The sequence below is a fragment of the Petaurus breviceps genome, unplaced genomic scaffold (genome assembly GCF_028583685.1).
Source record: "Petaurus breviceps papuanus isolate PSGF00001 unplaced genomic scaffold, PetGlider_PUasm1.0 139, whole genome shotgun sequence".
Classification (NCBI taxonomy): Eukaryota; Metazoa; Chordata; class Mammalia; order Diprotodontia; family Petauridae; genus Petaurus; species Petaurus breviceps.
In genome coordinates this window covers 6,321,263-6,346,909 of record NW_027185697.1, presented here as the reverse complement: position 1 = coordinate 6,346,909, position 25,647 = coordinate 6,321,263, and the positions used below count along the sequence as shown (strand labels likewise).

Here is a 25,647-nt window from a genome sequence, read left to right as displayed (position 1 = left end):
CAAATTCAGTCCAGAACTGCATGAGACAGCAGGGACCGCCAACCCTCCCCGGCTCCTCTCCCCGCGGTTATTTGGTTGCTCGGCCCCCCTCACACCTCACATTCCCTGGCTGCTTGCTGGTGACAGGAACAGGACCCGTACTCATTAATAATGACCAGCGCGCCCTCGATGTGGTTGGGCTTGTAGTCCACATAGTACTCCTGGGCTGACATGGCAGCCATCTGATGCATAGTCTGTTTCTGCTTCTGCTTTCTGCGCTGTGTCACAAAACACTGTCGCAGCTGCCTGAGGCTGGCTGGGAAACACTTCCAGGACACATACAAAACCAGCACCACGATGAGGAAGGAGAAGATGAGGGCCATGGTCCCGGTCACCACCTTGTGGATCTGCACGGCGTTCTCGGCGTGCTCGACGGGGACGGTGACCCCCCCGACGGCGTCCGTCGTCCTAGCTCCCTCCAAATCCTGTTCCCCGCTGGCCGAGACCGTGGTGGCAGGGCTGATGTTGGCCGCCCTGTCGCTGTGGTTGGTCACGGCAGAGAGCAGGTGGCCGCTGGTGGGGTCCGCGGCGTCTTCGCACAAGTGAAAGGCGTACACCGCGTCCAGGACGTCCTCGCCCTGGGCGTACTCCGGGCTGGCGCAGAGCAAGTTGCCGTCGTAGCGCCCCTTGAAGTTGCTGAGCCACGAGGCCAGGGCGCACACGTTGCGTCCGCAGTCCCACACGTTCCCTGACAGCGTGATGCTGGACAGGGATTTCCAGGAGTTGAGGATCCGGGGGTCTATGTAGGTGAGCCGGTTGGAGTCGAGCTGCAGCGAGTCGAGGTGGGGCACGGCCTCGAAGGCGTGCGGCTCCATGTACTCGATCTCATTGCCCGACAGGTCCAACTTCTCCAGCCTCCACACCCAATCCAGGGAGTTGACGACGATGGCCACCTTGTTACGGCGCAGGCACAGCGAGTGCAGGGAGACGAGGCGCGGGAAGTGCGCCAGGTTCACCTTCACCAGGTCGTTGTGCTCCAGGTGGAGCTCCGTGAGCTTGAAGAGGCCGGCGAAGGAGTTGCGCGCCAGGCTCTTGAGCTGGTTGTAGCCGATGTCGAGAAACTTGAGGCTGCGGCAGTCCTGGAAGATGCGCACGGGCACGAACTTGATGGCGTTGGCCCGCATGTGCAGCGTTGTGAGCTTCCGCAGCCCGTGGAAGAGGTCGGGCGCCAGCGCCTGCAGGTTGTTGTAGGACAGGTCCACGCTGCGCAGGTTGGGCATGGGCCGGAACGTGGTGTTGGCCAGCTGGCTGATCTGGTTGGAGCTCAGGGTGAGCTCCTTCACCCGTCGTAGCTTCTGAAAGGCGTCCCCCTCCACCGAGCAAATGTGATTGTGATCCAGATAAAGCCACGTGAGCTGCATTAACCCCGTGAACTGTCCATCACGCAGCTCCGAGAGGCTGTTGTACCGCAGAGACAAGCCCATCATGCCAGACAGGTTGTGAGGCGCCTCCGTGAGGTTCAGTGACTCACAGTACAACAGCCGCCCCTCGCACCTACACAGCTGCGGGCACCCGCTCTGCACCGCCGGGAGCATCTGAAAGCCGACACCCAGCACACACACGATCCACCCCGGGGGTTTCCTCAGCAGCCAGTTTAGACAGAGCCCGAGAAGCAGGAAATCCATTAGCAAGAATCTTTCCGGAGAGGTTCGACAATGTCCATTGAACCGCTGGGTCAGAAGTCTACATCATATTTTATTTCGGGGAGGGGGTGGCGTGGGGTGTCAAATAAATGAGAGGAGTATTAAAAAAAGAGAGAGAGAGAGAGAGAGAGAGAGAGCCAGACCAAAAATAAATAAATAAAATCTCCAGGCACACCGTTCACCTTTAAACATGCAGAAAGCTGGGCGTCATTTAAAGTTCACGGAAACGCAACGGTAAAAAAGATCGTGATTTTGTCCATGTTAGAGACTGCAGCAAAGAAAAAAAAGGAGGAAAAAAAATCTTTCTTCGTGAAAGAATTTAATTAAAAAGTGTCTTACCCACCCTTTTCCAGAGAGTGACAACCTCCATTCAGATGCTTCCTTTGTGTTTGGGCTAATTATATGCAGGGCTAGAAAAGACCCCTCTGTGCTACAAATTCCGTCCCTTTCAATTCGGAGCAAAGCTGGCGGGCTCACAATGTCTCACTTTGCTTGGGCTCCGAGGGCTGGAAAGGATGGCCGGCTCTCTGGCTCGCTGACTTCTAGGACCTGCAAGTTTCCCGAACTACGTGCGAGAGCTTCGTCTCCCCCTCCTCCTCCTCCTCCTGTTCTCGTTCTTCCTCCTCCTGCTCTTCCTCCTCCTCTTCTTCCTCCTCCTCCTCCTCCTTCTCCTCTTCCTCCTCCTCCTCCTCCTCCACCACCGCCTCCTCCTCCACCACCGCCTCCACCACCACCACCACCACCACCACCTCCCCCGGCTCCTTTCTCTCTGCAGTTAATCCGGTGACGTGGTGGGGAAAAACACTCCAAACTCTTTCCCAACGACTCCGCGGGAGCTGACAATCCGGTTAATGTCCGTCATTGGAATGAGCACTAGCCGGCGGCGCCACCTTCTTCACTCCGCCGAGACAGTTGGCCATCCGTCCCCGGAGCGGCTCCGGAAAGCTTGACTGCCCATCCTTTGGGGCGCAAGCTCGGCTTAGGGGTGCTGGCGCTTGGCTGGGGCGGGCGGCGGGGGCGCGAGGAGGGAGAGACGCTGGAGGGGAGCAGAGAGAAGAAGGCGGGCGCCGAGGGCAGGGGCAGGAACAGGGGCGGCGGCGGTGGTGGCGAGAGGATGCTCCCCTTTGGCTGGGCAGTGCTGCTGCTGCTGCTGCCGCCGCCGCCGCCGCCGCTGCTGCCTCCGATGCTGCTGCTGCTGCCGCCGCCGCTGCTGCTGCTTCCGACGATGCCGCGGCTGCTGGGTCTTGCAGAGGCACCTTCTGCTCAGTGAGTGTCGTAAGCTGCTCACGATTGTACGTCTTGCCTGTGCACCTCAGACATGGGCAGATTGAAAAGGGGTGGGCATAAAACCAACACTGGAGTGAACCAGTAAAGTAATATATGTTCTTTGATGAAATGGAAAATACTTTAAGCCTCTTGGTCTATTTTTCAGAGGGAGAGAGGGAGAGAGAGAAAGAGAGAGAGAGAGAGAGAGAGAGAGAGAGAGAGAGAGAGAGAGAGAGAGAGGTGGGTGGGCAGAGAAAGAATAATCAAGGGCAGAGTATTTTTAAGTGGGAAACTGCATTATTCATTCCCTCCCCTTAATTCCCCCACCTCCCCCACCCCTTTAAGCTTTCTAGATGTAGAAGACACATATGAATCTCTGTGGAAAGAGACGTTGAATCCCTGGCTTTGGAGGAGCAACTTGAGAAAGTGAAGAAGATATGGAAGAGAAGGCTCCTGGGGTTTTGCTTCTTTCACCCCCCTCCCACCTCCCCTCCTCCCAGTCCTTCTAAAGCAGACAGGAGCGTTGCACCCAGTTAGTTCTCCTTGGTGGCTGATTTGTTTCATTTTTCCAGTGCAGGCAGTTTGGCAAAGCCATTCCTTCTACTGGAAGAGAGAGAGAGAGAGAGAGAGAGAGAGAGAGAGAGAGAGAGAAGATGAATGTGTGCAAGGCAGCTATGATTAAATGCTTGGCTCGGTCAGCCTACACACATATATGTAGGCATCCGTGCTGGGGAGGACACACACAGGGTGCATCTCTGTGTTCAGTGGCAGATCGGGATCTGCTGCATAGAATAGGAAAAGCTAGACCCCATGATCTGTGGGTTTGGAAAAGGCATTGCTCATGTTAGATAGGATGGACAAAGCAGAAACCATATGTGTGGTTAGGTTCATGGGGTGGGAGGGGAAGAGGAGGGTGCATTTGGCCCCAGCTGATTCTCCCCCCCCCCCCACACACACAGTATTCTATGAATACAGAACTGTGTGTCTGTCTGCTGAAGGATTTTTGGAAGCTTTCCCTGCTGGGCTCCAGTCATCACAACTGATGGGAGAGGGTCTTGACCCTGGATTCTCTTCTCGGGCAGCTGAGCATAGATGGCATAGATGAGTTTAGAAGGGATTGTGTTTACTGTCTTTTGGGAATATCCTTCCTCAATGATGACTTTGGGACACTACTGGAATCCCATCCCAAGGTTAGCATGGGCACCAGGGATTCCTGTCACAGACAGAAATCTTATGGAAGAATAAAAATCTTTAGAACAGACTGTGATAATTCCCCTCCTGCTGTCACCATGGAATTCTGTTTCAGGAAATGGCCCAGCATTGGATGTTTCTGCTGCTTTGGGTGTGGAAGTAGGTGGGGCCCAGGAGGCTGCCAAACCAGATGCCCCAAGTTGCATTTTGATTTGGGATCTGTGCCTGGTTAGGTCCTCAGAACTATAGGGCCATATCTGGGTAAGGGAACCAAAGCCATCACTGAATGTTAAACCCAGGGCACTTTTGAGGGAACATCATGGATCTGAAGGAGTGAATTATTTTGGATCAGCATCATTCAGTTAAGCTCCCATGACCATCCAAGGAAAACACAGACAAATGTGAGAGAATCTTACTAAGAATGTGTATGAGAAACCATATCTATTTGTAGGGTAAACTTAGATATGAAATGCCCATTGGCATCAAATACTGTCAGTTCATCAATCAAGCATTTATGAAGTACCAACTGTTATCAGGGACTATAATAGCTATAGGAATACCAAAACAACAACAACAAAAAAAAATGAAGGTCTGGACATGAAGGAGGTAGCAGTCTCAGAAACATCAATTACCTGAATAAAAAGAATACTTGGTGTTTATCCAGACCAGGGGTTCTTCATAATTATTTAATGTCATAAACACCTTTGCTAGTCTAAGGACTCCTCAGTTTTTGAGTGTATCATAAAATCAAATGTGCAAAATTACAAAGGAAACCAGTGATATTGAAATGCAGTTAGCAGCATCCTAAATCCCAGGTTTAGAACCCCTCTTCTAGTCCAACAGAGAAGAAAGCAGGCCCAGAGAAGAGAGTTAAAGGGATTTGTCCCATAAAATGTAAGCTATTGGAGGGTAGGGCAAGTATTATTTTTGCCTTTGTATCTTCAGAACCCAGAACTATTCCTGGCAAAGCATAGATGCTTAAGAAGTGATTCTGCATTTATTGATTGCTCTGGATCATAGAGTTTTCATCCTTTCACTTCAGACTTTAAGCACTGACCAAAGCTCCCAACTGCCTACTGTAGAATTCTATAGCTTAGAGATGGCAAGGACCTTAGAGGTCATCCATCCTTACCTTGTCATTTTACATGTGAAATAGAAGCCTTGAAAGGTAGAAATAATTAGCCCAAAGTCACGAAGCTTATTAGTGCCAATACTCGGACTAAAACTATAGCTAGAAAATCTGATGCCTGGGGAAAGCACCAGAAAATGTGCCGAGTCGAAGCATCAGTAAAAATATTCTTGAATCACCCCCTCCTCCCAGAAAATTCAATTAATGGAAGAAGACATTTGGAAAAGCCCAGAGACTTCAAATCTCTTCTCAGGAACCAGTTCCTTTGGAAAAGAAGGAAAAAAAGATATTGGCTTGTGGAAGGAAGGCCAACAGAGACAGCCTAAGATGCCAAAAGGCCACCTCTCTGGAGGCTACCACTGAGGGAAGAAGCAGAGGAGGACTGGGCTAGAGAGGACATGATCACCTATGTTTTGGATCCTGGGAGAAGGCAGGAGGATCAGGCAGAAACGTGCGCTCTTGTGGCCATCTATTTTAACTCTTCTTTTTAAGCAGTTGCCAAGTTTAGTTGTTTTGCCTTCTGAAAGAGGAGAAGTACTGCCTTTCCCTCTAAATCTTAGCCCTTCAGGTTAATGTCCAAACTGCCACATGCCAATGACATCTCCATTAGAACAAAACCCCTGGCTGTTTCTGAGCCCAATGGACTACATCACACTGCTCAACTTTATGGATGCTTCTCTGTTGCCTTTGTCCCTTTCAAGTGTTCTATTGGGTGGCTTGGACACAAACCAAACCAGACCATTCCTTGGGACTTTCACTAAACTGTCACTAAACTGGAGTTGAGCACTTAGCCAATAAAGCATTTTAGCCATGAGCATGGTTCCTTCTTGCCGAGACAATTATCCCTGACTAAAACTGGTCATGGTAGTTTGATGACTGATTGAGCTATCTAATGTGAGTGTGTGTGTGTGTGTGTGTGTGTGTGTGTGTGTGTGTGTATGAAGGTGGTAGGTACTAGGTCCAAGAGTAGTCGATCTGTCACCAGGTATTGTTATAATGAGCAACCCTCATGTTTCCGTCAGTTTGGAAATGTGAAAGTGGCTGCTGCCAAATGGACGAGAAGAGGCCCTACTTTTGATCTCTCTTGATTTGTAGAGTGAGCCCAGAGAAACAGCAGAGTTGGCAGTGCCTTTCGCAAGAAGAGAATGGGAATAAATTAAATTCCACTGAATTTATATTTATAATTTCTCTCATAAATAGCACCAAGATCTTTCAAGATGCTTCTAGGCTGTACTTTAAAAAAAGAAAAGAATATACTTTTTAACATAACATATAATGCATGAGTCCTTCCCTGATGTCTTCCAGCGGTTAGGGCACATCCCTCCACTTTTCTATTTACTTTTGACATTTTCCCTCTTATCTGAGTACGTTTTATCCTCCCTACTCTCCTAGTTGATTGTAAGTTTCTCGAGGTCAAAAATCTTTCATTTTTGTCTGTATATCCTCAGAAGGAACCCACAACCTGACAATGCCAAATCAACAAAGTATTAATTTAATCCCTGTTAAGCCAGGGAAGGCAAAAAAAAAAAAATGGTCCCTTTTCTCAAAGAGTTCATAGTCTAATGGATGGGGTGGAAAGAACCAAATGTAAACAACTATGTCTAAACAAGATATATACAGGATAATTTGGATAAAATCGTCAAAGGGGAAGCACCAGCCTTAAGGGGAACTTTTATTTTTTCTTGGAGAAAGTGGTATTTTCTATGAGACTTGCAGGAAGCCAAGGAAACCAGAAGGTGGCAATGAGGAGAGAATTCTGGGCAAGGGAAAAGCCTGGAAAATACATAGAGTTGGCTGATGGAGCATCTTGAGAGAGGAAAAAATAGGTACACCTGTAGATGTGTTTAAAAAAGATGTTTGCAGAGTGGAAACTGAACTTAGCATAGAAGAACTTGGCATAAATCACACCTTAGACAGTTTCTCTCTTTATGAACCTGGGTAAGTCATGTCCTCAGTTTACTCATTCGTAAAAGGAGAGATTTGGACTCAATGACCCATAGAGTCCCTTCCAGCTCTATGAATTGAATCATCATTCTGTAAATGACTTCAACTTGCCTGGGTATTTAAATCACTTCCCACCTCTAAGATGGTAAGCTCTCCCATTTTCTAAGGTTTTAAAGCCCTTGGCAGAACTGTATACATTAGCAGATTGAAATGAGCTATATTGAAATTTAGCTATTCTAAGTAATCTAAGTCACAGAATCCCAATTTATATGTATTTAAAGCATACCAGCACTGATTAAATCAATGCAAATTAAGTTAAATAAGAGCAACATGAATCAAGTGTTTCGGCAAAGTTGAGCTGTGAAACAACTTTTGAGTCATGGCGGCAGCGAGTTTATTTGGCTGTTTTTCACGCCGTTTTAATATGGTGTTTCTTAACATCTAAGCTGCCAGAGGATGAACCCATCTAGCCTTCTTCCTTGCACTGTGTTTTTTCCCTTTACTGTCCTTTATGGGAAATGCACGCCTCCTTGAATATCACCTCTTTTTCTCCACCTCCTGGAGATTTGTCAATGGATTTCTTCTCATCCAATGTTGGAAGATCCAGCCCTCTTCAAATTAAGCTGTCAGCTACTGCACAGTACTCAAAGTTTATCAGAAAACATTAGAACATTCTTGCTCAGTAGTGAATAAAACTTGGTTTGTTTATCTCTAGGGCTTAACTCAGTTCTTTAAAAAGAGTAGGGACATGATATGTGTTGTCAAATAGAAAAAAAATACACAACATATATAAGACACTTACTGTATGCCAAGCACTGAGGTTATGCTACGAATTTTGGGATGCAAATGAAAAACCAAAGAGAGTTCTTGTCTTCAAGGGGCGAACATCCTAACCAGGAAGATACTGTAAAAAGGAGAGACAATTTAGATCAGAAAGTGAAAGCATTGTTAAGTGAAAGCATAGAGAAAAATTCTATTGAAGACAAATGATGAAGTTGATTTGATGATGATATCTGGTTAATGAAGAGGAGTGAGGAAGAAAGTTAATGATAATGAGAGAATAGGACATGAAGTGAAGCCGTGGGTAGGACCTAACTAAGAATGTCATCCAGAAGAGACAATCAGCAATAAAAACAACTGCTGGTGTGGAATGTTTTTGAGACAGTGAGACAGTACAAAATCAGTGGCCAACAAGACCCAATCTGAAGCATCAGGTAGAGGAACAAATTGGAAACCAGGTTAACAGACTGGAAATCCACAGAACAGCATATAGAGAGAATCAGTTATAGAAATGAGCACTTGAGATGTGAAAAAGAGAAGGTGTGACCTATATGTCCAACCCAAAGCGGGAACATGGCAGAGAGATCAGAATCAGGAAGCACACCCTAATGTAAACTCCCAGTTTACCTTGGTGGAAGAAGTAAAGATGGTCTTAGAGGAAAGTATCTCTTTTGCTTAGCCTTAGCCCATGGGATAATCTTCTCATGACCAACTTGCTGCTTTCTCTTGGTAGTGGTAAAGATGTATGAAGGAAGGTGGCTAGGTGGTGCAGTGAATAGAATACTGGCCCTGGAGTCAGGAGTTCAAATCCAGCCTCCAACACCTAACACTTACTAGCTGTGTGACCTTGGGCAAGTCACTTAACCTCAATTGCCCTGCCTTCCCCCCTCCAAAAAGCAAAAAACAAACAAACAAACAAAAAAAAAACCAAGGATGGTGGGTCATGGTAGGAAAGACTAAAAATATAGACATAGGAAGTCAAGAGTCATCTAACCTCTTTATGCTGCAGTTTCCTCATCTCATTCTGTGATTCCATCATGGGACGAGGAGGTTGGATTTGATGATCCTGTCATCCAATGGTCTCTTTCCCATCTCCTTTGAATCTGTACCCATATCTCAACCCTAACTCTCAGTCAGTATCTTATGTAAACCTATAGCTGTCCAAAATAAAGCTTCTACTTACAATGCATTGTGGGGTTTGACTTTCCATTAGTTGTCTTCGTCAGCATTCAAAGAACTTGTCCCGGGAGTGGGCGATTTTAATTTTCTTCTGTGGCTTAGACCAGTCTGGACCTTGATCTTTCGACTGTTGTCTTTAATTTTCAATAGCACTGAACCATGGCTTCTCTTTCAAAAGAAACATTGAGAACAAGTAGAGGGTGGGGAGCCACAGTTTCAGAAGCAGAAAATTAAATGTGTTATTTTGGTGAGTATGCACATCCTCTGTGCTGTTGGCATTTTGACAAAGTGTCTCTAAATGGCTCTCCTGGATCTGGGGGGAGGGAGGTGAAGGTAAGGTCCTCAGATGTAATAAGTCCTTCTCCTAGGAAGTCTGTGAGCAAAGACAGCAGGGGTACAAGTCTCAGGGGATTTTGTTTTGTTCTTCCCTTTAAGTTTGGAAGTAAGTCAGGCTTTGTGCAGAGCACTGTACAGTTTGCAGTGGGAAGCGATAAGAAAAAAAAAGTTGCAGAGTTGGAACTAGGGCAGGTGACTGGGACTTTGTCCCAGGTTGACAAATTTAGAGGATACTGGTGGCAGATGCAGTACCTCAGCAATGTAGAAACTATTGAGTTTAGCAAAAATAATTAATTAAAATAGGAAGCTTCTAGAGCTCAGGATGGGGTAAGTTTCCTCTCTACCAGTCAATCTGGCAACTTCCACAGCAGTTTTGTGACGGCGTCCTAGAGTTTCTGTCTTTTCTGTACTGTGGAGCAGTGATCTCCCCCCTCATAACTTGGGATCTGATTCATTCTTTTTGCCCCAGATACTGTTTGTTGAACTTAAATGACCATAAAAGCAGAGATTTGGAGCTGGAGGGGACTTCAGGTGATGGGTTCTAATCCCCTCACTTAACAAAGACCTAGACTTAGGGCTGAAGAGTTTATGCAACATTCCCAGGGTCATACAACTAGCAAGTATCAAAAGTGGGAATAAAACCCGGGTCTCCCTGACACCAAGCCCATGCCATGCTACCTAACTTTCTCTGGGTGCCAAAATTCCTAGTTATGTCTCTTGAAGTGCCCTAACCCACTCAGCCTTGTCTTCAGACAAACTTTACTTCAGGTCAGACAATAATGTATACATTAAAAAAAACATATGAAGAAAGTGTTTTGTTTATTTATTTTTTTTAATCATTTGAAGAGAGGCTTTAAAATTTTAAGAACAGAAAGTGGTCTTTAAAATCATCCATTCCAGACTGCCCAATTTACAGATGAAGCAACTGAATCCCAGAGAAAAAAAGTGACTTGTCAGTGGATTATGCTACTAAACCATTTCCAGGTCTCCAGGACTCCAACATCACAATTTTGCCAAGGAAAAAGGCCGTACAATGTGCCAAATAGTGAGCAGCTACCACTGGCTTTTGCCTCCCCACTTTAGAGATGAGGGAACAGGCACATACTGTTGGCTGGACCCAGAAACATCATGCAAAATAAAATTCAGTACAAACCATTGCAGTGGGAAAATAACAAGCTCAGGGTACAGGGGTGTGAGGAAAAAAAAAGAACTGCATTGGAGAGAAAGGGACTAGTTTCTCTCATAATCCTCTCCCCTCCAAACCCACCTCCCCCTTCCAAGGAGATTAAATTAGAACATGCCAAAGAGGGCCATCACTGTATCATATAGGGCCAATCTGACAAGAAGCCCTGGAAGCACGGGCGCTAGTGGAGGGAGGGTAGCTTGAGAGTCCTTAATTGAGAGAAGACAACTATTCTGCAGAGAAGAGGTGACCCTCTATGGGACTGCAAGAACACAGAAATATTATGGTGGCAGTGCAAGGGATGATAGAGAAAGTGGTCAGTGGACAGTGGGGGACGGAGAGGACAGGTGATCATTTTTGTAGGATCCTAGATCTAGAACAATGTTGCAAAGAAAACCCCCAGCAGACTGCTTCCAGGTAAATAATAATCAATTTATTAATTAGACTAGCCAATAATCAATAAATTGATGGTCAGTAATTTTTCTCAGTTCCAAAAGATGCCAAGGGAGACTTTGAAACACATTAAATCAAGTATATATTTTCGGAGTAGGGAAATCTTCCGACAAATGAAACTCAACCCTGATTGTGGGACATTTAATGAGGAGGTGGGCTAAAAGTCTTCAGCACCTCCTGCTCAAAATGTGACTTGATCATGAGACTCAAGTTTTTTAGGCAGGGGAAGTCATTTCCTTTCTGGACCTCCCTGGCTAATTTTCTCCTACATGAACTGGGTGACTGTAAACTCTTAAAGAGGTCATCAAGGGCAGAGGTTCCTTCACCCAGGGAAAAGGCTCACCCAGGCAGGATACTCTTTATACTGTGAACAAAAATACTATTTCCCTGTGGGATGGAGTCAAGACCAACCTACCTAACTGGCATGTGCCTTGGGCTAGGAAAAAACATATCGCTCACTCAAGTCCTTCTGAGACTGACTGACCTTTTCAAGATTGGGGTCCTAAAGATAGGAGAAAAAAAGGATGCATTACAAATTAATAATTTGTTATTATTATAATAGTATAAATTAATTTCTCTCAGTTGGGAAAGTTCTCAGATAAGAAAACTAAAATGAAGATAAATTAAGTGATTTATTCAAGGTTGTGTAAGCTTCAGCAGTAGAATAATAGATTCTGAGTTTCATATCAAGGGGCCTATTATGAGATTCACAAATATCTTCTCATTGAGATCATCTACAGCTATGAACCCCAACTCTGACATTTAGTGCCTGAGTAACCACGGGCCCATTGATATTTCCCCTCTAGTCCTCAGATGCCTTGTCTTTAAAATCTGTCTATGAGGGGATTGAGAAGAAAAGTTGACTTGTAAGGTTCCAATTATCTCTAAAGTCCTATGAATGACTAATAAGCTACTAGCATCTGGCAAGAAATTGAAGTTCAACATCCTTAAAAAGAGGTGCATGGACACCATCATTGAGTCAGCTGTCTCAGTTTCATATTGAGTCACTTTGTACACACAGGAGAGGCAAAGGGGTTGGGGATTAGAAATGTCCCTCAGGAACAAGAAAATGTTTATACAATATCTGTTCTGATTTGTACCCATTTTTCCTTCCCCCCAACAAAACTCTCTCTTAGTTATCTCAAATGTTCAGGGTCCTCATGGTATAGCCTCTATCTCATCCCACCGGTGCCATATCCCCTGACCTTGTTCTTTTTCCTGACCCCTCCTTTTATCTCTCTTTCCAATAGTTGTGATCAAAAGTGACCTATTATCTGTGCTTTAGCTTTGGAAGGCATCTGTTTGACTAATGTAGACAATGATTTCATGGATGTTATTGGTGAGACTGCCATACACATGAGGCTGTGGGGCACACAGCTGCCCCAAACTCTGCAGGGTGACTTAAGGGCCTTGGGAAGTGCCCTCAAGACGTGCTGGCTGTCGGAATCTCATCTAGGTGTGCTGAAGTGAGAAATGTGAACAAAGAGTGTTTGCCGCTGAGTCAAGGCAGAGAACAGTTGTGTGAGTGACAGTCAGATTAGTGTGATAGGAGTTGGTGTGTCGTGGTAGAGTGATTCGTGAGCTGGTGCAGAGTGGGAGGAGTGATTCAAGAGAAGTGAGTTGGTGTGGAATTTGGAAAGAGTTTGTGAAAAAGAGTGAGGGGAAGATGCAATGCCTGTTATAGGGGAAAAGACAGAAATACAGAGGGGAGAGAGACAGGAGAGAGACATAGAGACAGTAGAGAGACAGAAAGACAGAGGAGAGAGAAACAAAGACTGGAGGGGGTGGAGAGACAGAGAGAGAAACAGAGAGACGGGCAGAGATAGAGAGACAGAGACAATATCAAAAGAGAAAGGAAGACAGACGGGAGAGAGAAACAAAGATGGGCAGAGAGAGAAACAGAGAGACAGGGACAGAGGGAGAGAGGGACAGAGAGACAGGAGAGAGACAGAGAGAGAGGAAGAGGAAAATAGGGGATGGTGGTGGTAAGACTTCTGACTAGTTCAACTCTGTATTGACACTTGAAAGGGACCGACTGTTGATAATATTGCATGTGCTGTTTATGCTTATGTCTCCCCTTAGGCATGTGCAATATTTCTGTTGTTCATGAAGAATTGAGGATTTAAGACAAGTGCTAGAGAAGCTTTTAAGTTTTTCCCAGTTTTCTCCTCTGGTTGCTGCCACCAGTTGATTGGTTGTGAATGCCTTAGTAAAGCAGTAGAGACTTGATCCTTCATTTGTCGAAGGCCTATGGCATCAGGGGAATGATGACGTGACATGCAGTTGGCTTTGATTTGAGTGAGGGAGAGCTGTGATTAGTTTTAGTGTGGCCATAGGTAATCAAACACCAAAAAACCTAGTGGGGGCAGGGAGATACCAAAATACAATGATATTTGTTTTTTATAAATGAAAATATAATTATTTATTTGGACAATAAGAGACATTCAGCTCACATTGTAGCTAGAAAAATATGAATTACAATAGCATATAAAAGTTTTAGAAGGAAAAAAATGTGCTTCTACATACAACTGGTGTAATTTGTCACTAACTTCCTGATGACTTACTATATGTCACCTATTTAGGGCAGGAAATTTTCATATCTTCTGTCCAGTTCTCTTGTTTTTTTTTTTTTATTTTATCCAACTTTTGATCATGGTATATTTTTATTATTCCCCTGAGACATAAATTGTCTCCAATGACTATGTGCCCCTCCCTCAACAAATCTATTTGTCTGCTCCCAGGGCACAGAGGATCATGTGTCTCTGTTTTGGGGAAAGCATATTAATGTGCCTGCCTTCCACTACTTTAACCTCTTACTCAGGGCCTCATCTGAAAGGAAGTGATAAAATTTGGCTCTTTAAATGCTCCAGATCCATTTTCCCCGTATACACAGTTTGAAACAAAACATAACAAAGTCTTAAACAATAAAGCAGGTGTCTTCACAGCATGGATAGCTGAAACAACTAGGTTAGCATGCATTTCCATTCAATTGTGCTTTTTTGACAAAAAAAATAAACTGAACATAAATATTAAAGACAAGTTTAAATAGAATACAACTGTTAGAGCAAGATATAAAAAAATATAGATATATTCATACAATTGGGAAACGTAATCATTGACCTTTAATTATTCTGAATCATAGGCACATTTCCCTTATGTAGTCTAGTTTAAATTCACCCTATTCTTTATACATCTAGTCAGCACTTGCCCAAGCTCTGTAGAATGTTCTGTGTGGTGCTTCAGGACTTATATCAATCAGGGAGTTATTTTAAGAGCATTAAATTGAGGGGAAATGAGCTAGATGCTAGAAGCAACTTGAGAATCGTATTTTGATACCATTCTCAACCTCAAGCAGCTTTCATTCTATTTACAGCCAAAGGCAATGGATGGGAGTCTCTTTTGAACCCAAGAATTTATCCTGGATGACAGTGATCACTACTTTTTAAAGTGTTTATTCATTCCTCTCTGTCTTAACTTACCTGATGGCAAAAAACACAGCCCAAATCAAATCATTTCCTGAAGCTATCTTGTTCTGCCTAATTGGAAGTTTGTTGTATGTTTATCTCAAACCAATTCCCAGTAGAATTCCCACTGGTTGATTCTTCAGGGCAAAATTCACATTTCTTAATGATTTTATACTTATCTCCCTTACCTCCCCACCCCCACCCCAACAACCTGAAATACAAACTGGTCATTAAAAAACACATACACACACTTTCCATAAAATCTTTATTTATTGTGTATTTCCAGAGATCTTAAACTTTACAAGAATGGAATATCCTAGGAGTGTCAGCCCAGATTCAAACTCAGGCCCTCTTGTGCAGTAATCATGAGAACTAGGCATCTAGATGGTTCAGTAGATAGGAATGTTGGATTTGGAATTAGGGAAAGTTGAGTTTAAGTCTTACCTCCTTGCATATTAGTCATATGAACATGACCAAACCACTTGAGCTTTATCTGCCTCAATTTCCTCAGCTGTAAAATGAGAATAATAATAATGGTCACTTCCCCAGGTTTCTAGGAAGATCAAATGCAATAGAATATACAAAACAATTTCCACATTTTTAAATGCTAGCTAAATGTTAGCTTCTATAATGTCCTCACAGTGGGCATCCCCTTCTATGTTACATTTGTAGCCCACTCAGTTTTTCCTTTTGATTCCTTCTGGAATTCCAGTCACTAATAGATCTCTTTGAGGTGCTGAATGAAGGCTTCTAGTTCATTTATTACTCTCTAGGTATTGATGTGGTGGGGGGAAAGTGTACTGGATAGAGGACTCAGGAAGACTTGAGTTCAAATATGACCTCATATACTTAAGAATTGTATGACCCTAGGCAACTCACTTAACCCTCTATGCTTGAGTTTCCTCATCTATGAAATGAACTGAAGAAGGAAATGGCAAACTGATACAGTATCTTTGCCAAGAAAATCCCAAATAGGGTCATGAAGAGTCAGACACAACTGAAATAATTGAACAACAGAAACAATGGGTATCGATCTAAAATTCAGATTGTCTTTTCTGCCACAAGGTAGGGCCATCTTTTCTGATCGTACACTTCCTGCACTATGCTTTTGATTTCACTTCTTACATCAAAGTCATCATTGGTAGTATATGATGGTCCACTTATAAGCATCAACATTCTCTTCATTGTCTTCTGCGATATGTGCAATTTTAATTCCTTGGGTATCATAATTTTCATTATCATTGGTAATACAAGAGGATCATTAGGTTTGTTTTCAAATAGATACTTTAGTGAGAGAGTAGTCTGGGACAATTGAAAACACTGTTCTATTTCCCCAGTTCAATCCAATCCTTCCTTCTTTTTTCTTTAAGGTAGTATGGAAAATGGACTGAATTTGGGGTAAACAGGGTGGGGTTCAAATTCTAATTTTGTCACTACTTGTGGGATCCGGGCAAATCACCTAACCTTGCTGCTTCTCATTTCTTAAAAAATTTGTAGAATAAAGGGGTCTCCATGAAATAATAGTTGTTATTTTTAATGCTATTATTATTATTATTATTACTATTACTCTTAATTTCATTTACATAGAACTTTAAAATTTGAAAAGAACTTCACAGATATAATCAAATTTTATCCTCAAGCATCCTAATAAGGTAGATGCTGTTTTTACCTCCATTTTTTACATAAGGAAACTGAGGCAGATAAGACTTGCCTAGAATCACACATCTACTAAGTGTCTGAGGCTGGATGAACTTTCTGATTTCAGGGCCAGTGCTCTATCCATTTTACCATCTAGCTATCTACATAGATGGCCTCTATGATCACTCCCAACTTTATATGGTTCTTTTTTCAAATTTATTTTGTCAAGAAAAATATTTGTTATCTAATTAGGTTATTTTCATAAGAATTTCTTTCTTTTTTTTTTAGTGGAAAGTACTCTGTGAGTCTATAGTTGTCGAATTCATCTTCGCTACTCCATTCTGATAACTCTACTGTTAGGATTTTTTTCTATTTTTTTTTTTTGGTGGTGTCATGTAGTACTTACCACAATTGTTGCATTCTGAATCTCTATTTTGAAAATAGCTTTTGTGTTAAACATGTGGGAAGCTTTTGGTATGCTCTGAAAAGCTTCAGTATCTTCCATTTTTTAATCGTGATCTATTTTTTTCTACCAATTATTTAAGTAACCTCCCTTGTACCCATTCAGTGTTGAATTCACTGAGTGTCAATATACATGTTGATTTGACTTGGCAGATTTTATCAAGTCCGTCATGGAAATTCTCTGTTTCTTCATTCTCTGTGACAGATGTTGGCACATCGATGACAATTATATTCATGAAGGACATTTTGCTTATAATACCCATGAGCACTGCACTACAAATCAATCAGATATTTGAAGAAATGATTTGTGTTTGTGTATATCTTATTGCCTTTGTTATTATGGAGTAAAACCAATTCTGTCAACTTTTTATTTGCTTCTCTCCAAAGGACTTGTAAGCCACTCAGCTTTCCACTCAGCGGAAACATCCTTATGTCTTCTGGTTTCATTGACAGCAAACTTGTCAAAGTGGACATGTCTCAGTTCCTCTGATAATATGCTGATTGCTCCTTGGAAAAGGATCTCAAAGTTAGAGTACCCAGAGTCAAGTTAATGTTTATAGATAAGGCTTCATCCATTGCCATCCTTGGAACCTTCTTGCCTCTTTTCCACCAATCTATCACTGTCTACAAAGAAACATAGCAGGGCAGTGCAGGATTTAGGGCATTAAATGTGTTTTTTCTTCTGATTTGGGTTTTGCCTGTTATATTTTCTTTTATTGAAAAGGATGTGAAGCCAAAAAGTTAATTATCATGTGATCAGCCTATTTCTCATGAGGTTCTAAGAAATATAGTTATGTTAATGAATCAAAAAGTATTTATTAATTGCATATAGGATTTTAAAATCACAGAATTAGAGTCAGTTAGGGTCTTAGATATTATGTGCCACAAATATCTCATTTTACAAATCAGGAAACTTAGTCCAAGGGATGTGATGGGGCTTGCTAAAGGTCACAAAGATAAGTGTTAAAGGCAGATTTTGAATACAGGACTTCTCTCTCCAGAAATTATGATCATTCTCTCTTCCAAGATGACCTCATAATGTCCATGGAAAACAGATATGGCTACTCTTGAGCACTAGAGTCAAGGCTTTCCAGTGTGGCAGAGCCTTCGGAACTTGTACTCTTTCTGGCAGAGCCTTTGAGCATCTGGGGTCACTTCCAAATCATGTCGAGGTCTTGGGGGAATAATTTTGGTGAAAACAATCACCATTTGTTCTGACCAGGGCAAAGTACAAAAGATTACCTCATCTTATTACTTCATCTAGATTTTCTTTACTTTACTTACCTGGTAACTTTGACTTTACTTACCAGTGCTTTGACTTTACTTTGACTCTTTGACTTTACTTACCTGGTAACAAATCTTCTATACAAACCCCATTATGGTGAGTCACTACACATACTTTTTAAAGGGAATAGCATGGCCTCATGTTACTCTATCTGCCATACAATGTATAGCATTGTAAACACTACACATTATTCATATAGTCAAGAAAGCACATGTCCTCATGTCAATTTTGTGTCTTCTGGTTTCTTTGACAGTAAATTGGTCAAAGTGGATATGTCTCAGTTCCTCTGATAATATATTGATTTCTCATTGGAAAAGGGTCTCACAGTTAGAATACCCAGAGTCAAGTTACTTTTTGTAGATAAGAATTCATCCATTGCCATTCTTGGAACCTTCTGGCCTCTTGTCCACCAATATTTCACTAAGCTTACTAAACCAAAGTTAGAAAGTGGTTTTAAATTCCTTTATCTTTGTAGGTTCTGAATGGGTATTGATAATGCATGTTAACATAAAATGCACCTTTGGTAGGATCTTTAAAATGATAAAGTTTAACTCTCTCTCAAACAACCTGACCCAATTTCACAGATGAAGAAAGTGATTTCCAGAAATATTTAGTTATTTCCCAATATAGTAAGGAGCAAATGTAGAAAACAAGTCTTTTGACTTCAGATTCAATGCTGTTTCCCATAATATATTTTTTTAAAGTAATATTTTTTTTTTTGGCTTTTTGGAGGGGGAAGGCACGGCAATTGGGGTTAAGTGACTTGCTCAAGGTCAGATAGCTAGTAAGTGTGTCAAGTATCTCAGGCTCGATTTGAACTCAAGTCCTCCTGACTCCGGGGCCTCTATTTACTGACTCCAGGACTCTATTCACTGTGACACCTAACTGCCCCTCCCAGAACATATTAGGATCATAACTGATGATGGAAGGTATTTGGGATATATATTTTTGTTCAATCATTTTTCATTCATGTCTGACTCTTCATGACACCTTTTGGTGTTTTCTTGGTAATGATATCAGAGTGGTTTGCCATTTCCTTCTTTAGATCACTTTACAGATGAGGAAACTGAGGCAAACAGGGTTAAGTGACTTGCCCAGGGTCACACTGCTAGTAAGAGGCCAGACGTGAACTCGGGAAAATGAATTTCCCTGATTCCACAGCCAGTCATCCCTATAATGTTTTGTGGTTAATATCAGAGAAGAAAGCTACATTGTTTCCTGTGTCTATTCCATAGGGCCTTGGAGTGGATGGAATATGATCCAGACTGAGTGTGACATCATTTGTCCAGATATCTATTGTGAATTTGTGTTTCCCCAGCCTCATCAGAGTCCACATTTATTTTCATCATCGTGACCAGTTTTTTGTTGTTCAATTTCTTTATCCCAACTCAATAAATTCAACTAAACTTAGAAGGTTTAGCTTCCTATCCAAGCAGCTTAGGTGAGGAATGACTAAATGACACTTAGAGATTTGGGAGGCTTGGGACCTGAGCTCAGTATTAGTGAACAGTGTGAGATAGCCACATATGGAAAGGGAGATAATAAGCATTTATACAATGCCTATGCCAGGCACTGTGCTAAGAACTTTGCAAATATGATTTCATTTGATCCTCACAACAACCCTAGGAAGCAGAGGCTGTTAAATTCACCATTTGACAATTGAAGAAACTGAGGCAAACCAGAGTTAAATGATTGACCCAGTTTTGTTGGTATTTGTTCTCTGTTCTCAAAGTAGACCATGATATCAGGAAGGTGATGCCATGACATGCAAGTGAATTGGATTTGTGAGGGAGGGCTATGCAAGGTCACCAGCCTCACTCTCCTCCGGAATCATCTGAGCCCAGTGGCAAGATATGGATCAGGACAAGTGGAGATGGTTCTGGATGCTTTGAGAGACCTTGGCCTTTTTATGCCTTTTAAGCCTTAAGACCCTTTTAAGAGGTCTCAGTTTGACTGAGGCAACACCCTGGCTGTGATTAAGGCTAGGTAAGAAATGAGACAGAGAATGTATTTTTTTTTTATCTAGTCAAAAAAAGATCAGTTTGGAAGGGGAAGACCCTCAGGAGTTTTGGTCAAAACATAATTACTATTTATGCTCATTCTGAGCCTGTCTGTGCCCAGACAGTGACAAAGTGGAGTTTGACCTAGACCCTATTGTTTGCCAATCAATGGCCATCAGAGGCATTCACTCAGATAGTAAGTGTGTGAAACTAGATTTGAACTTGGAAATTCCTGACCTCCTGAGGCTCTGACTTTATGCACTGCATCACCCAGGTGCCTTCATTCTTCAATGGAGAGCCATAGACAAGGAGATACAGATAGAGAAACAAACAAGTATTTTATGGAATTAAGTGGCTTGCTACTCTAACTAGCCACATCTGTACGGAATCAGCCAGAATCTCTATTTCATCCCAGAATGAGGAGAATGATACTAACTCATTTCCTATAGCAACTGCAAAAGAAAAAAAAAAGTCAAGGTTTATTAAATCTTTTCATTTCTTTTCTTCTTTTTTTAATCAAGCCATACATTATTCATTAAACACGACAAGTCAAGTCTTGGTATGTTAGATACAATGTTACTTAAAAGTCCCAGAGGATACCCCAATAATGGATACTACATTTAATTTTATAGGGGAAAAGAGAACAGGAAATTTAGGGGGAAGCATGCCTTTTTAGCTAGAGCACTGAATATGGACTCAGTAAGAACTAGGTTGAGATCTTCCCCATGATACTTATTTAACTGTGTGACTATAGGCAAATCAATTTGCTTTTATGAACTCCCATTTTCTTCTCTACAAAATGAGGATAATATCTAACACTCTCATTTACAGTTATGGAAACAAAGACACAGAGAGGGGACAGGTCTTGTTTAGGATTCCTCAGTGAGTAAGAGGAAGGATCAGCATTTGAACTCAGGTCCCTTTTCTCCAAAAAAACCACATTCTTTTCCACTATCATTTTTGTCATGATTATTATCCTTCTTTTCATCCTCCTTCTTTTACTCCTCTTCCTCATCATCATTTGTAGTGCTTTAATGCTCAAAGGACTTGACGTGAATTATCTTACTTGATTCTCACAATTCTATGAGGTAACTTCTTTTATTAGCTCCATTTTACACATGAGGTAACTGAGAAAACTTAAGTCACTTAGCTAGTAAGCCTTTAATCTGGATTGTAATTCATCTTTTTGACCCAAAGTATAGAGTACTCTATATACCATGTTGTATGGTTTCTTCTACTTGGAGTAGTAAAATAACAGATCCAGAGTGAAATGTTATGCATTATTACTTCTTTATCCTACCTTTGATCATCAGTTTCCTACTTGGAAACTTTTCAATAGATGTGTGATCTTATTAATATGAGTAATTCTTCAGATGATGCAGGTCTCAACCTATTCATGCCTGCCCATTATATGTGATTCTTTTGCTTATTCTCACATAATAAGGTATTCACCTGATGTGTTGGGGTCCTTCTTTTTGGTACATTTCCTATAAAACTATTTCTATTTCACAGAATAATTGTGTTATTTTATGGAGGAAGTTATTTGAATTTTCCCCCCTTTTCTTCTGTCTCTGGCCATATCTATACTTACCTTGGAGAGCAAACCTAGTGGGTAGGAACAAATCAGCTTGTTTCATCATCCTCAATTCAGCAAATGTTTAATTAAGTCCCTACTGTGAGTGGAACACTGTGCTAGACGTTGGATAAAATCCAATCGGAAAATATGATGAGGCAGCACATAGGAGCTCATCACCACTCATTCACTGCATTGGAATCAGAGCATTCAAAGTTAAGATTGTATTCTTCATGAGAAGTCCCATATTTCTGTGTATGCTTGTGTGTTCATGTGTGTGTATATGTGTGTGTAGGGGGGTATTTAGGAAGGGAGAAGAGATGGTTACTGCAGCATGAAGGGTCCCAGATTGCTGGGGTCATCTCTATTGAATAGTATTATGCAATTACTGAGACTGAAGGATTGTGTTGTGCTGGTGGACTCATTAATCAGCTACCTTCATAGAAATATATTCATTGCTTTCCTGATGTCACTCAAAATTCCATGATCCACCCATTAATTTCAACACCATATTGCCTATACTCTGGCAACACTTCTTAACCTTTTTTTTCCCATCATACCAAAACCTTGAACTTTGCTCTGAAGACATTGAGTTCTGATAGGTGACCTTTTACCGCACCGAGCTTACTTGAGTGTCGTCTCATAGCCATCGACAAATGCTGAGGAAAGAAAGTCTACCCCCTTCCTCCTTCTAGTATGTATCACCTTTTCCCCACTAGAATGTAAACTTGCTGAGGTCTAGGACTGTCTTACTTACTTGTATTTGTATCTTCAGCACTTAGAACAATATCTGGCCTATAGTGTGTGTTTAATAAAATCTTGTATTCATTCTTTCATCTTTTTATTCAAGACAAGATTCAGTCATACAAATTTAATGCATCATCATGCTCCTCTCTACTTGAACCTTGAAGAACACTCCTGGATCCCTCTTGGTGTCTGATAAACAAACTCTAACCTTATATTCCCATATCCAAGCCTCCAGCACATTTTCTGGCCATCTGTACCCCATGGCATACATGGCCAGTATAGGCAACCCCCTTCCAATATAGTATCCCTGTATGTGTTTTCTTCCCCTGATAGGATGTAAACTCTAAGTTCAAGGACTGTCTTACTTCCTTACTATGTATCCTCACTTAGAACAAAAGCCTGGTACCAAATATACTCTCTTTCTACATAGATAAATAGCTACTTATATCTATCTGAAGTCTGGCTATCTATCTATCCAATAATATTGGTCTGCAGTTCTATTTGACAATATTTTATCAATCACTTGCAATGTGTGAGTTACTATGCTAAGAACTGGGGTTATACAGCCAAAAGAATTAAAGCCACCTCGGCTCTCAAAATAAACTAAGATTTTACTAGTCCCAAAGGGAGCTCAAGGCTCCCTTCGAGAAGAGATGAATGATTGGTACTGGCCTTTGGGATTCTCAGGTGTGCCCCTATATCAACTCACACATCCTCTTTGCTTTAGTCTCCTAGAGAATTTAGAGGAGAGAGATCAGTGGGCTCTGGGCATTCAATTGGGCATAACAGAGGTTGTGGGGTTTGTGCTGGACCATGAATATTGATCAGGATTTGGACAGGTAGAAATAAGTAGAGGGCATTTCAAGTTTACCCAAAACAGGTAAAGGGGGAGCAACGTATGATCTGTAGGATGAATGGTTGGAAAAGTGCTATTGAAGAAGAGGATACATGTAGGGGAATAGTGAGCAATCAAGTTCAAAAACTAGATCAGAACAAGGAGGTATAATGCCCTGGTGGTAACATTAAGAAGCATGTAATTTTCTGGTAGGTACTGGGGAGCCATGGAAGATTGTTAAGCATGGTCTTGATATGATGAAAATGATATTTGAGGATGATGGCTCCCATCAGTGTGATGAAATAGAGTTTGGGGGTAGGAGGGTGTGAGTAAAAGGGAGGCTATTGGAAATGTCTCAAAATGAGCATGGGATTCCAGGTCAGTGTGCTGGCAGGGAACAGGACTTCCTGCTCCAGGGAATACTCTTGGACAAGTGTATTCTAGTGGGTGCTTAGGGTAGAGGAATAAGGATTGTGTGAGGTGGGAAGGTTTATTAGAAGCAATTATGTTTCTTGAATGTGGTACATTTTATTGAGTTGCATATATTAAAACAATTTATAATGTACAGTAAAACACGAAAGCAACTGCAAATAAACTGCACCTCGGTGTAATCACATGATAAATCTTTTCTGGAGAAGGTGCCTGGGAGCTTTACAGAGTCCATGGCTTTCCTAACTTGCAGAAGGGGCGTATATTGCAAGCCCTGCTAATTATTACACCACTGTGTGGGGACAGATTTTGGTGAGGAGTGGAAGTGCAGGTTACAAAATGGAGGAGAAGAAATCCATAGAGATTGAGGTTTAACTTGTGAATGAGGGAATGAATGAATGAATGAGGGAAAAAAATCTCAAGGACTCACTAAGTGCCATGCATGGAGCTAAGTTCTAGGGATACAGATAGAAAAGGCAATTCAGCCTCTACCCTCAAATATCTTATATATATATATATTAAGCAATTGGGGTTAAGTAACGGTCAAGGTTACACAGCCAGTTTTTTCTGGGTGTGGTGCTAAGTATGAGATCCCGGATTCAATCCCAGGTCATCCCGACTTTGGGGCCGGTGCTCTTACCTGCTGTGCTACCTGGCCACCCCAATGTCTTATATTCTAAGAGAGGAGAAGAGCACATACAAGTGAGTTTGGCCAGGGAATGGTATCTTTGTCTATAAAGTCAAAGGGAAACAGTCAATTACCTAATAGTTACTTATTCAGTTTGCTGACCAGAGGGTCTGGTAACCTTTTCTCTGGGCTGAGAAGACATCCCTCATGGTAAAAAGCCACTGTGGATCCTGTGACAGCTGTGTTTTTGGCCACAATAGGAAGGCCTAGTATCTTTGTCTGTTCCAAGAGGTCACAGAACAAAACCAATTTCCTTCCCATCTCAGGCCTCAGTTTCCTCATTTATTAAATGACAGGGGTTGGATCATTTGACCTCTAAGGTTGTTTCTAGATCTACGTCTAAGCCCTTTAAATGCTGTGTATGAGTTTGGGTAAGAGACATTTCTCAAGATAAAGAATTCCATGTACCCAATTTTACAGTGCCTTTATCTTATTTGGATGGGTTCTCAAATGCAAATTAATTATTATCCCATGAGCAGGCTTGATTTTCTTCATATCTACTGACTTTTATTAGTTCAAGATACTAGATGAAAATCAGCCCTGATCATTGGTAGTAAAATGCCCAGGGAGGGAAAAGAATATTCTCCAGTTCTCAGCCTGCATTCTCTCATCTCTCATACTGGCCTCTGTCTGAAAATAGATCCTTGGCCAAGGATGTGTGAATGAGTGTGTGTGTATATGTGTGTGTGTGTGTGTGTGTGTGTGTGTGTGTGTGTTTGGCAGCAAAAAGCTCACCTTCCTCTCTTAGCAGTCTTTTCTTCCACGCCCCAACTTTACTGAAAGCCAGCCACTGTATTTACCATTGTCATAGCAACACAGAACATGGGCCCCTGATGGACTACATCTAGAAAAAAAAAAAGAATCATTTTCCCTTTCTGCAACATATTAGTGGGAACCTTCCCACAGACCCTCTCACACAAATCCCCCACCAGACGTAGGCATGCTGCCTTACAGGCAGCCCACTCTGGCAAAGGATCGGGCAGGTTTCCTGAGTAAGCCCACATGGGGCTGATTTTTGTGTTACTATGACAATTGTAAATACACTGGAGGAGGCTTCTGCTGAGCAGCCTGGTCCTTCTGGAAGCTTGAGGAACCTGCTGGTTCCTCAGTACTTTGGCAATGATTGTTTTACTTGAGTTTTTCCACCTCTGGATATCACAAAATCACAGTATCTCAGTATTGGAAAGGAACTTGAAAGCTGTCTAGTCCATTCTGTATAGGAAAAATAATCCCCAAAGTACCATACTATGTGATATTCTAGACAGAGTGTTGGATCTGGGAGGAAGGAAAGAAAGAAGCAAGGAAGGGAGGGAGGGAGGAAAGAAGGAAGGAAAGGAGGAAGGAAGGAAGGAAGGAAGGAAGGAAGGAAGGAAGGAAGGAAGG

General features: G+C 42.2%; 2 protein-coding genes across 4 annotated transcripts in view; one reads left to right on the top strand and one right to left on the bottom strand.

Moving 5' to 3' along the window:
• Positions 1-25,647, top strand: part of CTNNA2 (catenin alpha 2) — a 1,588,763-nt gene that overhangs the window by 1,121,934 nt on the left and 441,182 nt on the right. The gene's annotated exons all lie outside the window — the stretch shown is intronic.
• LRRTM1 (leucine rich repeat transmembrane neuronal 1) lies at positions 7-2,719 on the bottom strand. The gene has a single exon (XM_069065880.1). It carries the CDS (start codon positions 1,662-1,664, stop codon positions 90-92), a length of 1,575 nt encoding a protein of 524 aa, XP_068921981.1. The 5' UTR covers positions 1,665-2,719; the 3' UTR covers positions 7-89.